Here is a 14,780-nt window from a genome sequence, read left to right as displayed (position 1 = left end):
GAGTACTTAGCGTTAAGTTGAGGTTTTACCAATGCTCTCTTCTTGAGTTGTTATTTCAACATTCAGGATGTAATCTGAAAATGCCTGATGTGTTCAGTCGTCTCTTTCCTGCTGCTGTTCTAGACACGTCTCTGCCACCCACTGATTCACTAATGGACTCATCTTTCTTATCAAATGATGATGGTGATAAAACTGAATATTGTAATAAAAACAGTATGTTTTCCAAAAAAACTACCCTACTTACCTTAATATACCAAAGCTGAAAGGTATTAATGTACACAATGACAAGTTCCAGTTTCACTTCACTTCAGTGGCTCCACTGCGTCATCAAGCTTCCTTTCTGCCCTACCCAAAAAAGATTCTGCCCACTGAAAAACACTGTGGTACTAGGTAGTTCACACACTTTTCACACATTCTCAGCTACACATATGTACTGTGCTTAAAAACAAATCAGTAATTTTACTTCTTTATGAACCTCAAGATTTAATATCATAATTCTGTGTTTACTGCTTTGACAGAGAGTCCTGGCATACTGAGAGATTGGTGTATCATAGTGTATTAGCATTAATGATGAATTTCCTGATCCTTAACTTAATCTAACCACTGTATAAAGAAGCTGTAAAAAAAACAATTAAGGTAATATGGCATTTGATATGTCATGTCGTTGTCATTTAACAATCTTATGTTAAAGAATCATTGCAAATTAAAGAAAATGCCAAAAAACTAAATTATCTTTATCATGATTAAACCTGGAGACATTTTCCAAAGCTTTAATGTTCATTTTTGCAGTATTCAGAGTTTTCAGGGAAAACATTGCACAACTTTTTAAAATGCTGTTCCTAGACAGCAGCAGCACACACAATAAAAACAGAGGTTTTGAAAATTAACATTACCGTGTATTCAGTATGAAGGTGTATGTGTCTAATGTGATCATATGGACAAGATAAAGCTGAGGCTGCACAGTAGACATTACACAGAAAAACAATAATAAAAAAGTAAGGACCATTTCTATTCTCTCTGATCACCATAAGTACTTCATCACATCAATTCACATTAAGATTAAATGCCATCAGACATCAAATACATTTGTTTTGTTTCAGTGTAGAACGTGTAAACTGATCTATTGTGCTTTCTGTGTCAGTTATAGAAACCCACCATGAAACATGAAACAGAAGCTTGCTGATGGTGTTGTTTCATGTGTTTAGGTAGGAAAGATGGTTTAAATTATTTCCACTGATGTAATTCAGTGAAACGCCAACATCGCAACAGGCCAATCAGAGTGCTCTGAATCTGTTCCCTCCCACTTCATATGATTACATTTAAGTGAATCTTTGTATAATGTGGCTTAAATTAGAGTAGTCTCAAATGGAATAGCCAGAAAATGTGGATTTTATTTTATTTTCTGCTGATGCTGAGAGTGGCACGTAAGTATAGTAAATAATTTTTAATTTCCCTTGTATTCATTTTTACTGGAGTCATTAGGAAAAATGACTCTATGATTCTTTGCTGCTTCACTGTCTTTTCAGGGTGCACAGTGGAGCAGCTCTATGAGAAAAAGACCATTCTTGTTGGAGATGATGTGAACCTGACATGTGCCCGCAGGGCTATGGGAAGCTTGTTTTGGATCAGGCTTGTTTCTGGAAACTTTCCTGAAATCGTAGCTAAAACCTATACCTTAGAGACCGTTGATCCTCGCATTACAGGGACCAAAGAGACTGGAACGTTTGTTCTGCGTATCACAAGAGTAAAGCTGAGCGATGCTGCAGTTTACATTTGCTTACAAACACATCAACAAAGTCTGTCATTTTTGAAAGAAACAGACCTGAGAGTTGAAGGTAGATACATAAATGTTAAATACAGGTTTTGTAGATTGTTTCAAATCACCTTTTGGCACCTTTTGTTCCATCATTTATTTACTTGCACATATGAAGTTGGCACATTTACACTAAACTAACTAAGTTTCTTTTACAAAATATGTTGAAATTTGAATTTTTCTTTTCTGTATTTTTAGCACTAGAACCTGATATCACCCCAGCCCCCCCACGTGATCCAGTCTGTTCAGGAGACTCTGTGATTAACCAGTGTTCAATCCCTGAGTCGGAGAATATAACATGTCAAGAAGAAAGCCCAGTTTGTTGTTTTAGAGCTGACTCAAATCAGTCTCATCCGAGTTTTAACTGCACTAAAGGAAACAGATTTAGTGAATATGAAAAGAACCCCGAAGGATATTCAGCAAAAAAATGTGTCTTCAGCTTATTCAGGAACATCAGCTGCTCTGATTCTGTGACTTATTACTGTTCTGTGGCCACATGTGTGGAGACCATTTCTGGAAAATCAGAACTTAACAATGAAGGTAACTCTCATTTTTCTATGTATTTGGGTGATTTAAGCATATTTGTGTATGGTGATATAGTAGCTCTTGTTGTTCTGTTGCATCCTATAAAAGAAGTCAATGACTCTTAATTACACTAATTATCATTGATTATTATTTTTATTTATTTGTTCTTCTACATATGGTTTCAGCAGTAACCATCAAGAAAACGGAGCAGAACAACACGATTCCCCTTCTGTTATCTGCTGCTTTGGCTATAAGTCTGCTCGTTATAGCCTTTCTTATTTATCTAATTCAGAAACTCAAGAACAAATCATGTGGTTGTTGCAACGGTAAGAGACATTACTGATAAAGTGCATTAATTGATTTATTAAATAGTAAAACTGATTTTGTATCAGTTGTATGTTTCTGTTTTTAATACAGCTACAGTTGTGTTGCAAACATCCAGTGGGAATCAGCAAAATCAGCAGGTAAAACAAAGAGCAAATAAAAATGTATGGAAACATTTTCAGCTTGTTCAAATTGTACCAAGTATCAACATCTGACGTCTAATTTTCTATAATATTTCTTCAGACAGATGAGGATTCTTTGGTTTATTCTGCACCATTGTTCACCAGTAGAAAAGCTAGCCAAGCAGAGAGAAGGGATGCAAAAACATCGGAGGAAGAGAGCATCTACACTGATGTCAGAACTCTTGATTTGGTCACAGTCACAACCGCGGATTTGTTCCCTGATGATGACGATTTAACGCTTGGATAATGTTTAAACTACACTGACAATTTCACCTTTTGGATGAACTGAAAATACATTATATTATTTTATATTTATGAAATCAAATAATGACACAACTAAACAAAATTAAAAGTACAAGTTAAACTCTTACATTAGAGCTAGCTAGAGCTTGTGAAGTTTTTATTGAAGTAAATTGTGAGAAGACTTGTCTAAATGTCCATTTGTACATGTACATTTATGTATTTTTAAGTCTGTAAAGTCTCCATGACCTACTATACATCTTCTGTGCCAATGCCATGCCAAAATACTACACTGAAACATGGGTGTGTCGTGTTCTTCTTAATAGACAAATATACATTATGGCAGCAGATGCCAACATATAACATGATAACATCACAAATAAAATAAAGAGAAGTTGAAATGCTCTGTAAAGGTATTTTGCAGTTTTGTTTAAACTTAACACACATATTGTCTATTTTTAACGAATTAGTTCAAATTTCATGATATAATCAATGTCTGTGCATGACAGATAAGGAAAAATAGAAATTGAAGATTAGCCAGAGATGGGACTGTTTTTTCTGACCTGGGATTCACTGAAGTGACTGAATTCAGGTGATATATTACTATGTTAAGGAAACTACACATTGATGATGATACTGACCCAGTTCAATTACTGCAGTAGATTTCTTTGAAAGCCATCACAGTTAAGATCAAAATGTGGTCTTCCTGCACAAAACTCCTCTGTGTTACACAATCATACACAATATAACAATAAGTGAATCCAGAAAGGACTCTTATGGTACTCCACAGGAAATATTCAAAAGACACATTTCTTTAAAGGCCAGTTGACGTATGTAGACCTGATATTAGATGTTCATGGTACCTAACCTGGGAACTAATCATAATTCCCTCAGGTTTATATTGTGACTTGTAACAGCAGATTCATATGTTGTCATACCATACAATGGCTATGATCAATTATTTGCACCACTGCTGTGGTTCATAAGGGCCAGTTGGTGGTTATCATCAATACGTGTAATAAGGTGACTTCTAGTAGCCATGATAACTGATGGATGGTTTTGCATAATGGCCCTGTGCTCTGGCTCTACTTTATCTAAATAGACTCCTCCCAACTCATCTACTTAATCTACCTTTGAACTGTGCACACTGCTGTTTGCACTAAAATACACATAAAGCACAAGGTCAGGAAGTGGTGGGAGTGCTGCACTAGTCTTAACTCAGAAGCTATGTTTGAGTTGATGGGTCCCAGTGGTCTCTTGTTCTCTAGCTTTCACTGAAATACTAATTGGACAAATTTAGTTTTAAACAACTGATGTGTCCACTGTAAGGACTGTCTCATTGAGGATGGTTGTAGATTTTTAAACAATAACCACACTGCCAAGAGGGGAAACAGGAAGTACAACCAAATACTTGTAAAACAAACTGCCTGTTTGCATTCAAAGAGAAATCCAGCAAATCACAACACAGAGTAAATAAAACTGCAGAGAAAGTTTAAACGAGGTAACAACACTTGTTAGTGTGTCTTGTTCTACTAGTTTTCCATTAGCGATTTATGGTTAACCTTTAGGTGACACGCATTAGCGCATTTAGCAACTACCTACCACCACCCAAAACTAGCATTCATATTAGTCTTTGGTCTTCAGGAGTCAACTTGGGTCTGAGGAGGTTTGTGGATTGTTGCTATATCTGCAGGAAAAAACAAAGCGAATGTGAAGTGAAGTTTTTTTGTACATGTACGCAACAAGTTAAAAGAAAATGAGTAGGAGGTCAAACCAACTGAGACATCAGTGTTTCGATAATGTTAGTGTTTTTGTTCGATCTCTGTTAACGTCTATTCAGGTCAACCCCATGTTGGATTGGGTCTAATCATGTTTAGTTTATTTTTTTTATTAATTGATTCATGTCAGGTTTGGGTTGGCTTACCACAGGTCTGTTCAGGTTGGGTCCAAAGCTTTTGACGTTTGAAGACTTTTAATGTGTCCTCTACTGGGACGCATGTTTTTAAAGAATGATGAGTTGTTCACACCAACAGCTTGTAATAACCTAACCTACTGTATAACATCAAGTTGTTCTGTTATGTTAAGATAAATGTTACTGTTGTACTGTTTTTGTGTTTAAATTACTTCACTTTTGTTCTTGTTGTTTCTTCCTGACACTGGGAACAAAGTAAATATTTTAATTTAGCAGTTTCATTGTTGCACTGCTAATTAAGTTTAGTCTAACTCTTGGTGTAACGTCACTGATGTATAAGCATTATTATTCAATTAGTTTCCCAAACTATTGCTTCCAACTAACAACAGCTATCTCCAGTGTTTTAGTTCCAAACATTGTAACGGCAGATGATGGGCATTGCCGAACAAAGATAAAGCACAATGACAAAAGGAGATGAGCTGTTGAAGAATTCATCAGTCATATTTGATATTGCCATTAGAATAAGTGAGTGAATGGATAAGAATGAGGTGATGTGCTTCAAAAGGACCAGAATGAGACCAATGTGACAGGAAGTGCACTGTTGAATGTACACTCTGAGGTAACCAATCAGATGCATTTGACATTGTTGCCTACTGTATAACATCACATTACCTCCTTTACTCACTGAAATACCAACAGCTCTCCCAACCAGAGACAATGTCAAGATGATTGTGTTGTGGTTTACACTGCTTGTTCTTCATCAAGGATGTAAGTGCTAATTTATTCTATTTGTTTAATGATTTACACGTCAACTACATATATAAGAAGTTAGGTTTATATTGTTTAGTGTATTTTATGTTTTCTTTTAATTCAGATGCACTGGCTCCGGTGGTCTCTGTGCAACTTGGTGAACCTGTAACATTCACCTGTGTTCTGCCTCAATCTGTGATCACCCGTAGAGAAGTTTACTGGTACAGGCAGAGCGCTGGGGACACGTTGAAACTAATGGTGACCCTGCGGAGTTCAAATAAGGAGTACTCAAAAGAGTTTTCTGAATCCAGGTTCAAGGTAGATGACAATAAGGATTTTACTAACCTGACCATTTTAACGACAACTTACGAAGATGAAGGAATGTATCTCTGTGAAATATCAGAGTGGGCCACAACTCCTGAATGGACTGGAACATATTTGTTAGTTAAAGGTAATAATATTATCTACTTTTACAAAGTTTTAAAAAGTTTAAAAATGAAAGGCTTAAACTGTATTAAAGCATAAAAATGTATAGAAGCATAGACTAAACTCTCACACGTTAAATATATTCGTGAAATGCACTAAACTGTTTTTAAAAAGTAACAGAGACCTAAAATTTCACCAGTTTGTATTAAACAGGAAACAGTGAGAGGACATCAAACTATACTGTTGTTCAGACAGTCTCTGATCCAGTCCGTCCAGGAGACTCAGTGACTCTCCAGTGTTCAGTCCTCTCTCACTCTGACAACAAGACGTGTCCAGGAGATCACAGTGTGTACTGGTTCAGAGCTGGATCAGATCAAGCTCATCCAGAAATCATCTATACTGGTGAAAATAATGAATGTGAGAACAGATCTGACTCTGTGAAGAACTGTGTTTATCGCTTCTCTAAGACCGTCAGCTCCTCTGATGCTGGGACTTATTACTGTGCTGTGGCCACATGTGGACAGATTTTATTTGGAGATGGAGCAAACCTGCAATTCGGTAAGATTTTATGTTCACTACTGGAAGTACTATTCAAACAATTGTAATGATATATTGACTTTCAGAAATATGTCCTTTTCTTTTCTAGAACAAAATGCTCTGAAGTCTGAATTCATTGCACTGGTGATATCATTAGTCTGTTTGGCCATTTCTGTGATTGGAAATATTGTTCTCATCTGTCATCAAAAGCGAAGACCTGTGTGTGAACAATTTAAAGGTTAGTGTTGATTACTGAGTCAGTAATCCTTTTATTGCTCTTATCATGAAAAGTTTAAGTTCAAGTATAACATACATGACAAAATAAACTTCAGTGTCATGTTGCAGTTGAGTTTATTAACCTTTTAAATTTGAACTTGTTGAAAATGCTGATTGATAATTATTAAATAAATAGGTAAAAATTGACTTTAAACATTAAATACATACAATTGCTCTTTTTGTCCATCGTTAGGAATAAATGGTGATTCTACACAAGCAAAACATCACAATTCAATACCGCTACAAGACTTTGTAAGTAAAGATACCGATAATGTTTGATTAACATTATTACCAACTGCATTAATTACCAACATGACTCCATGCTAAGTGTTTTAATTGCTGCACAGGCTGAAAGTTCACTTGATCTGAACTACGCTGCTTTACGTTTCTCTGGAGGGAAATCTACAAGAGGCAGAAAGAAGAGAGAGTTGAATCCAGAAGAATGTGTGTATTCTCAAGTTAAATGATGACTGTTTGTCAAGAACACATGATTAATTGTGGGGCTTATATGTGAGAGAATTACATGAATTACTGTAAATGTTAGAGTTTCTATGTTCTCCCCATGTCTGTGTAGGTTCTCTCTGTGTACTTCAACTTCCTCCAATCATCCAAAGACATGAAGTTAGGTTAACTCGTAAATCTAAATTGCCCATATGTGTCAATGTGAGTGTGTATGGTTGTTTGCCTCTATGTGACATCCTGTGATAGACTGATGACCTGTCCAGGTTGTACCACCACCTCTCACCTATTTACAGCTGGAAAAGGCTCCTGCACTCCGGCAACCCTTAAGAGGACAAGGGCTTAAGATAATGAATGAATGAATGCCTTTCTTGTAAAGGTGATGACACTGACTCTTACAATAAATCAAAGTTTATTCCCACTGCATCTTTTTTTTTTCTAAAGGTTTTGTATGGGACATGATTATCTACACAATGTAAGTCATTTCTGAGTTATGTAAAGCACTTTAAATTGTTCGGATTAAAGTGTTGGTTGATTGTTCTTTTTCTTTTCTAATGTTTTGTAATTTGTAAAAACGACAATTTGTAAAATTCTGTTTTGGAATCAAAAACAAAGCATATAACTGTCAATTTATTTCAACTGGGTGACTTAGATCCATGTGTTGTTAATTTTAGTTAATGAAGCACTTTGGTTAAAATGGTGGAAAGATTATTTTGTTTAAAAAGAAGTAAATGTTGTGTCTGTCATGTTAAGTTGTTCCCTATAAAGCTAAACCTCCATCTCTTCCTAAACTTAACCAAGTGCTGTAGGCAGGCAAACACAACCACAACATTTACATTTAGTCATTTATCCAAAGCAAGTAAGAAACAAGGCAAGCAAAACAAAATCTAAGTCATAGAGAAAAACAAGAAGTGTTTCTTTTTCATGAGATGCAAGGACAAGAGAGCAGAAATATTTTTTTAAGTGCGAAGGAAGATACGTAAGACATCTCGTTTCAGCAGTTTTTTAAATATTGAAAGTGAGGTGGCTGAGCATGAGTTTGGCAGCTCATTCCAGCACCGTTGGATCACTCAGTTGAAGAGTTTTCCTTGGTGTCTACTGTGTGGTGCTGGTACCCCCAGATGTTGTTTACTGGCCGAGCGCAGTGGACGGGAGGGGATGTAGACCTGAATGATTGAGTTGAGGTAAGTTGGAGCTGTAGAGTTGCCCACTCTGTAGGCAAGAGACAGAGCTTTAAACTTGATTCTTGCAGCCACAGGATGCCGATGCAGAGATCTGAAGAGCGGAGTGACATGAGACCTTTTTGGCTGAAAATGAGGCGTGCTGACACATTTTTGGATCATCTGCAGGGGTTTGGTCGTGGATGCTGGTAACCCCATCAGCAGTGCACTGAAGTAACACCGACAGGTAGGGTCTGATCTTTCTGATGTTGTGGAAGGCATATCTACATGACCTAGAGACTGTGGCAATGTGTTCTGTGAAGGTCAGTTGGTCATTAGCGGGGACAATTACTGCAGATCCAATGTTAATGCTGATGTTGTGTTGTGTCAAAGGTCTGGCAGGGAAGACTAGAACTTCTCCAAGCAGACATGTCAGAGAGACAGCCAGAGATGCGTGACGAGAAAGTAGAGTCATCCAGCGGAAATGACAGGAAGAGCTGTGTGTCATCCACATAGCAATAATAGGAAAAGCCTTGTGAATGGATGATAGAGCTTAGAGAAGAAGTATAGATGAAAAAAAGAGGACCAAGCAATGAGCCCTGTGGTACACCAGTGGAGAGGTTATGAGAGTCAGAATCACGCGCCTGCCAGGATATTTTAAGGTTTGTCCAGACAAGTTCAGCCAAAGCCAAGCTAGAGTTGATCCAGAGATGCCCAAGTATGAGAGTGCAGTCATAATGATCTGATGGTCCACGGTGTCAGAGACTGCAGATAAGTCTAATAGAATTAAGACAGAAGATTTACCTGCAGCTTTTGCCTCCCGTAGGGTATCCACAACAGTCAGAATTGCAGTTCCTGTGGAGTGACCACTCTTGAAGCCAGACTGCTTGGCATCAACATTTACATTTAGTCATTTAGCAGACGCTTTCATCCAAAGCGACTTACAAACCGGTACAATGGTAGGCAGGGTAAGCGTGAGGAGGTCTTGTCTAAGGACCCCTACTGGAGGTAGGCCACAGCTGGGATTTGAACTCCAGTTTCCCATGTGGGAGGTGATGTTACCACTACCAGCCGACATCAAAGATGTTGTTCCGGGACACAGAGATGAATTTTGATACTTCATCACAAATTCTGGTATTTTGATAAAAGACGCCTGGCAACATGTGACTGATATTTTTTGTATTAGTGGATTTGGATTTTGACACTAATTTCTTTTCTATACAGCCTCATTTATATTCCCACAAGAAGTATTTGTTCACAGTCATCCTTATTATCCTCATTTTTACATACCTGGTCACATATCCACACTATGTCACTCTGTTTCTTCTTGAATGCTACTTTGCCGTCTTTCTGTGTATGAACTCTGTTTGTGCCTCTAGTGCCAGTTCTTTTCCACATCTCAGCAAGAAAATACCAACCAATAAAAGCAGAACTGGAAATTGGACCTGCTATAAAACTAACTTTAGAAGATACTTACTCTGACCAAGAATTGTTCCATTATGGCTCATGTCTTTATTGAGTTAAAACAAATTTTAGAGAAATGTTGGTGGTATGATCCAGCCTCAGAAAGCCCTAATCTTTGTTTTGAGTTGTTTGGATTTTTTGTGTGACTAACAAGGCCTTGATACCATAGTAAAAGTGACGAGGAGGGAGGTCTGGGGCCCAATCTAAACACATGAATTGATTGATTTCAGGCATTTTGGTAAGACGAGTAGATCCCAGTTCCACTTCCTGTTTCTTCCCTGTCCTTCCTCTCTCTAGATTACTTAATTAATCCCACAATTCTTTCACCTGGCCCTCTTGTCCCTTTATAAGCTCCCTCCCGTTAATTTTCCCCTTGTCAGATTGTTGGGAATCGTTCTAATTTCTAGCCTGTGTTTTCGTTGCTTAGAATCTTAACTCACGTTTTTGATTCTGGACCTTGCCTCTGCTTTTACCCACTGAAAGACTGATAGTTGCTGCCTTTTTGTGTTTTCAACCTGTGCTCTTACTCAATGCTCTCTCATCATCTCAGATATCCCGATACCTTGGATCACAGACTTGGACTGGACAAAATGGACCCCGACTGGGATTACAGACCTTGGTACAGCTACAACTGTGATATTACCTCATACCTCATATTTCAACCCACATTGACACAGTGACCAATAATTAAAACTATTCACCCATTCTGTGATTATCATACTGACCTGGCCACTGTTGGCCTCCAGAACAATTAATTATTATTTCTTTATAAACTAAACCCTTTTACCTTTATTTCTACTGTCTGGCAATTTAATCGTGTCCACACTATCAACTGTTTAGCACAAAGACAGTCACATGAGTAGCACACCTTGTTGGTACAGGGAAACTTCTTATAGACAATAGAAAAAAAAATACAAAATACTTTTCCATATTTACAACAGCCTCAGCTGTACTTTGTCTTCTAATTAACACATTTATATAATTGTCATTGTAACTAATAGGTTACAATAGTTTTTGCAATTGCGAATTCAAACACCACTCGTGCTCGTCACACTTTATTTATGCTTAAAGTTTATTTGCATATTCAAAAGAAGAGGTAAAGTGAATAATAAATGTGAACACTGGTAACCACGGTAGGGGTAATGTGCTTCACAAAGACCAGGTTGAGACCAGTGTGACAGGAAGTGCATTTTTGAATCTGTTGTGTCATAACCAATCAGAGGCACTTGTCTCATCATCTCACCTCCTTCACTCACTGAAATACCAAAAGCTCTCTCAACAAGACACAACATCAAGATGATCGTGTTGTTGGCTACACTTCTTGTTCTTCATCAAGGATGTAAGTGCTGTTTTATTCTGCGCAAATGTTTCTCTCACTACAAAAACTCTACATCATTCACTCATTTAGTGTTTTTCAAATGTTTTCTATGTTTACTTCTAATTCAGATTCGTTGGTTCCAGTGCTCACAGTTCAGTTTGGTGATCCTGTGACCATCACATGTGTTTTATCTGATGAAGACTTCAGCAATAGAGATATTTACTGGTACAAGCAGAGAGCTGGAGATACTCTGAAGTCAATTGTGGCACTGTTGAAAAAGACATCAGCAGAGTATGGACCAGAGTTTTCTGAAAGACTGGAGGTAAAAACTGAAAATAATTTTAGCAACCTGACCATTTTAAGAACCATCACAGAAGATGAAGGGATGTATCACTGTGGCATCACAGAGTGGATTAAAACTAAATGGAGTGGGACGTATTTGTTAGTGAAAGGTAAAGTTGTAACTTCTTTTATCAACATCTTAGTGTCTCTAAGCACAATATAACAACTTGAAAAATTAATTAGGAAAAAAACATTTATACTATATTATATATTTAAACTTTATTAACTTAAATGTTTTTAAAGTTTGATTATATCTTTGGACATCTAAGACTTTTGTATTAAACAGGAAACAGTGAGAGGACATCAAACTATACAGTTGTTCAGACAGTCTCTGATCCAGTCCGTCCAGGAGACTCAGTGACTCTCCAGTGTTCAGTCCTCTCTCACTCTGACAACAAGACGTGTCCAGGAGATCACAGTGTGTACTGGTTCAGAGCTGGATCAGATCAATCTCATGCAGACATCATCTACACTGGTGGAAATAATGAATGTGAGAAGAGATCTGACTCTGTGAAGAGCTGTGTTTATCGCTTGTCTAAGAACGTCAGCTCCTCTGATGCTGGGACTTATTACTGTGCTGTGGCCACATGTGGACAGATTTTATTTGGAAATGGAACAAACCTGCAAATTGGTAAGATTTTATGTTCACTAATTGAAATGATATTTAAAATATTTTAATGATATATTGACTTTCAGAAATATGTCCTTTTCTTCTCTAGAACAAAATGCTCTGAAGTCTGAATTCATTGCACTGGTGATATCATTATTCTGTTTGGCCATTTCTGTGATTGGAAATATTGTTCTCATCTGTTATCAAAAGCGAAGACCTGTGTGTGAACGATTTAAAGGTTAGTGTTAATTACCAAGTCAGTCATTCTAATATTACTAATTTCATGAAAAGTTTAAGTATAACATACATGACAAAATAAACTTCAGTGTCATGCTCCACGATAAAAATGACATAGAATGAGAATTTCTTTTTAATCACTGTATTTTTATGTTTTATTAAATCCCTTATTAGCAATTTCTTATTTTTATGCCATGTTACTTATTCTGTGCACACTGTCAATACATTTTCCGTTTATTAACATTTTAAATTAAAACTTGTTGAAAATGATGATTGATAATTTCTAAATAAATAAGTGAAAATTATTAACACTTTAAACATTAAATACATACAATTGCTCCTTTTGTCCATCGTTAGGAATAAATGGTGATTCTACACAAGCAAAACATCACAACTCAACACCGCTACAAGACTTTGTAAGTAAAGATACCGATAATGTTTGATTAACATTATTACCAACTGCATTAATTAACAACATGACTCCATGCTAAGTGTTTTATTTGCTCCACAGGCTGAAAGTTCACTTGATCTGAATTATGCTGCGTTACGTTTCTCTGGAGGGAAATCTACAAGAGGCAGAAAGAAGAGAGAGTTGAATCCAGAAGAATGTGTGTATTCTCAAGTTAAATGATGACTGTTTGTCAAGAACACATGATTAATTGTGGGGCTTATATGTGAGAGAATTACATGAATTGGTGTAAATGTTAGAGTTTCTATGTTCTCCCCATGTTTGTGTAGGTTCTCTCTGTGTACTTCAACTTCCTTCAACCACCCAAAGACATGAAGTTAGGTTAACTCGTGAATCTCAATTGCCCATATGTGTCGATGTGAGTGTGTATGGTTGTTTGCCTCTATGTGACATCCTGTGATAGACTGATGACCTGTCCAGGTTGTACCCCACCTCTCACCTATTTACAGCTGGAATAGGCTCCTGCACTCCTGCAACCCTTAAGAGGACAAGGGCTTAAGATAATGAATGAATGAATGCCTTTGTTGTAAAGGTGATGACACTGACTCTTACAACAAACCAAAGTTTATTCCTACTGGATCTGTTTTGTTTTGTTTGTTTCTTTCTAAATGTTTTATATGGGACATGATTATCTACATAATGTAAGTCATTTCTGAGTAAAGCACTTATATTGTTCATCAAAGTGTTGGTTGATCATTTTTTCACTTTTCTAATGTCACTTATCTTTGCTGACTTTAATTTAGACTGCTCATTAAAGAAAAGGCATTGGTCACAAATATCCAGGGGCAAGAACACCAATTAGTCCAGCACCTTCTTTACTTTTCCTGTCACATTTAAATGTGGTAAAACCAAAAATGTATATATATGCAGCAGGAGTTTTGCACCAAGCCAGGTTTCTGTGGGAATAAAAATGTCAGGAGCAGTTTTAGGGCCTATAAATTTGTAAAATCCTGTTTTGGAACCTAATCAAGGTAGAGTTGTGACATACAATGCATATAACTGTCAATTTATTTCAGCTGAGTGAAGTGACTTAGTTCCATGTGGTAGATTTGAGTTGAGGTAAGTTAGAGCTGTAGAGTTGATCACTCTGTAGGCAAGAGGCAGAGCTTTAAACTTGATTCTTGCAGCCACAGGACGCCGATGCAGAGATCTGAAGAGCGGAGTGACATGAGACCTTTTTGGATGATTGAAAATGAGGCGTGCTGCCGCATTTTGGATCATCTGTAGTGGTTTGGTCATAAATGCTGGTAACCCCATCAGCAGTACTGAAGTAATCGAGACGAGATATGCTCAATGCTTGTACAATGAGTTGGGTCATGTACACCAACAGGTAGGGTCTGATCTTTCTGATGTTATGTGATATCTACATTACATAGAGACTGTGGCGATGTGTTCTGTGAAGGTCAGTTGGTCATTAATGATGACGCCCAGATTTCTGGCCATCTTAGCGGGGACAATCACCGCAGATCCAATGTTAATGCTGATGTTGTGCTGTGGGAAGACTAGAACTTCAATCTTAGAAATGTTAAACTGAAGATGTCTGTCCCCTTATCCAAGCAGAAATGTCAGAGAGACAGACAGAGATTCGTGAAGAGAAAGTAGAGTCATCCGGTGGAAAGAACAGAGGGAGCCGTGTGTCATCCACATATCAATAATAGGAAAGCCATGTGAATTGATGATAGAGCCTAGAGAAGACGTATAGATGAAAAAAAGAGCACCAAGGGCTAAGCCCTGTG

The 14,780-nt window shown here is 37.2% G+C and overlaps 2 protein-coding genes across 3 annotated transcripts; both read left to right on the top strand.

The window, feature by feature from the left end:
• The first annotated feature begins 1,366 nt into the window (after positions 1-1,366).
• LOC113160153 lies at positions 1,367-3,386 on the top strand. Of its 2 annotated transcripts, none has more exons than XM_026357230.1 (6): positions 1,367-1,424; positions 1,527-1,835; positions 2,012-2,353; positions 2,527-2,664; positions 2,756-2,802; positions 2,906-3,386. In XM_026357230.1, exons 1-6 carry the CDS (start codon positions 1,382-1,384, stop codon positions 3,089-3,091), a joined length of 1,065 nt encoding a protein of 354 aa, XP_026213015.1. In that variant the 5' UTR covers positions 1,367-1,381; the 3' UTR covers positions 3,092-3,386. The 2 variants fall into 2 exon arrangements, with proteins under 2 accessions (XP_026213015.1, XP_026213014.1); XM_026357229.1 differs by having other exon boundaries at positions 2,524-2,664.
• A 2,318-nt stretch (positions 3,387-5,704) lies between these two features.
• Positions 5,705-13,206, top strand: LOC113160952. The gene is made up of 14 exons (XM_026358419.1): positions 5,705-5,764; positions 5,871-6,197; positions 6,386-6,730; positions 6,819-6,947; positions 7,179-7,237; positions 7,333-7,443; positions 7,560-7,606; positions 10,619-10,744; positions 11,289-11,407; positions 11,515-11,838; positions 12,015-12,359; positions 12,448-12,576; positions 12,933-12,991; positions 13,087-13,206. The coding sequence occupies exons 1-14, from the start codon at positions 5,722-5,724 to the stop codon at positions 13,204-13,206; spliced, it is 2,283 nt and encodes a 760-aa protein (XP_026214204.1). The 5' UTR covers positions 5,705-5,721.
• Positions 13,207-14,780: the final 1,574 nt, after the last annotated feature.

The sequence above is a fragment of the Anabas testudineus genome, chromosome 10, assembly GCF_900324465.2.
Source record: "Anabas testudineus chromosome 10, fAnaTes1.2, whole genome shotgun sequence".
Classification (NCBI taxonomy): Eukaryota; Metazoa; Chordata; class Actinopteri; order Anabantiformes; family Anabantidae; genus Anabas; species Anabas testudineus.
The sequence above is the reverse complement of the archived record's forward strand: the minus strand, read 5'-3'. Positions and strand labels throughout refer to the sequence as shown.

What these genes read in the sequence shown, in the direction of transcription:
- LOC113160153 (XM_026357229.1), top strand. Translation starts at nt 1,382, where the DNA reads ATGTGGATTTTATTTTATTTTCTGCTGATGCTGAGAGTGGCAC. An exon ending in AACAGACCTGAGAGTTGAAG is followed by an intron (nt 1,836 to 2,011) that starts GTAGATACATAA and finishes CTGTATTTTTAG; the next exon opens with CACTAGAACCTGATATCACC. An exon ending in ATCAGAACTTAACAATGAAG is followed by an intron (nt 2,354 to 2,523) that starts GTAACTCTCATT and finishes ATATGGTTTCAG; the next exon opens with CAGTAACCATCAAGAAAACG.
- LOC113160952 (XM_026358419.1), top strand. Translation starts at nt 5,722, where the DNA reads ATGATTGTGTTGTGGTTTACACTGCTTGTTCTTCATCAAGGAT. An exon ending in TGTGTGTGAACAATTTAAAG is followed by an intron (nt 6,948 to 7,178) that starts GTTAGTGTTGAT and finishes GTCCATCGTTAG; the next exon opens with GAATAAATGGTGATTCTACA. An exon ending in TGTGTGTGAACGATTTAAAG is followed by an intron (nt 12,577 to 12,932) that starts GTTAGTGTTAAT and finishes GTCCATCGTTAG; the next exon opens with GAATAAATGGTGATTCTACA.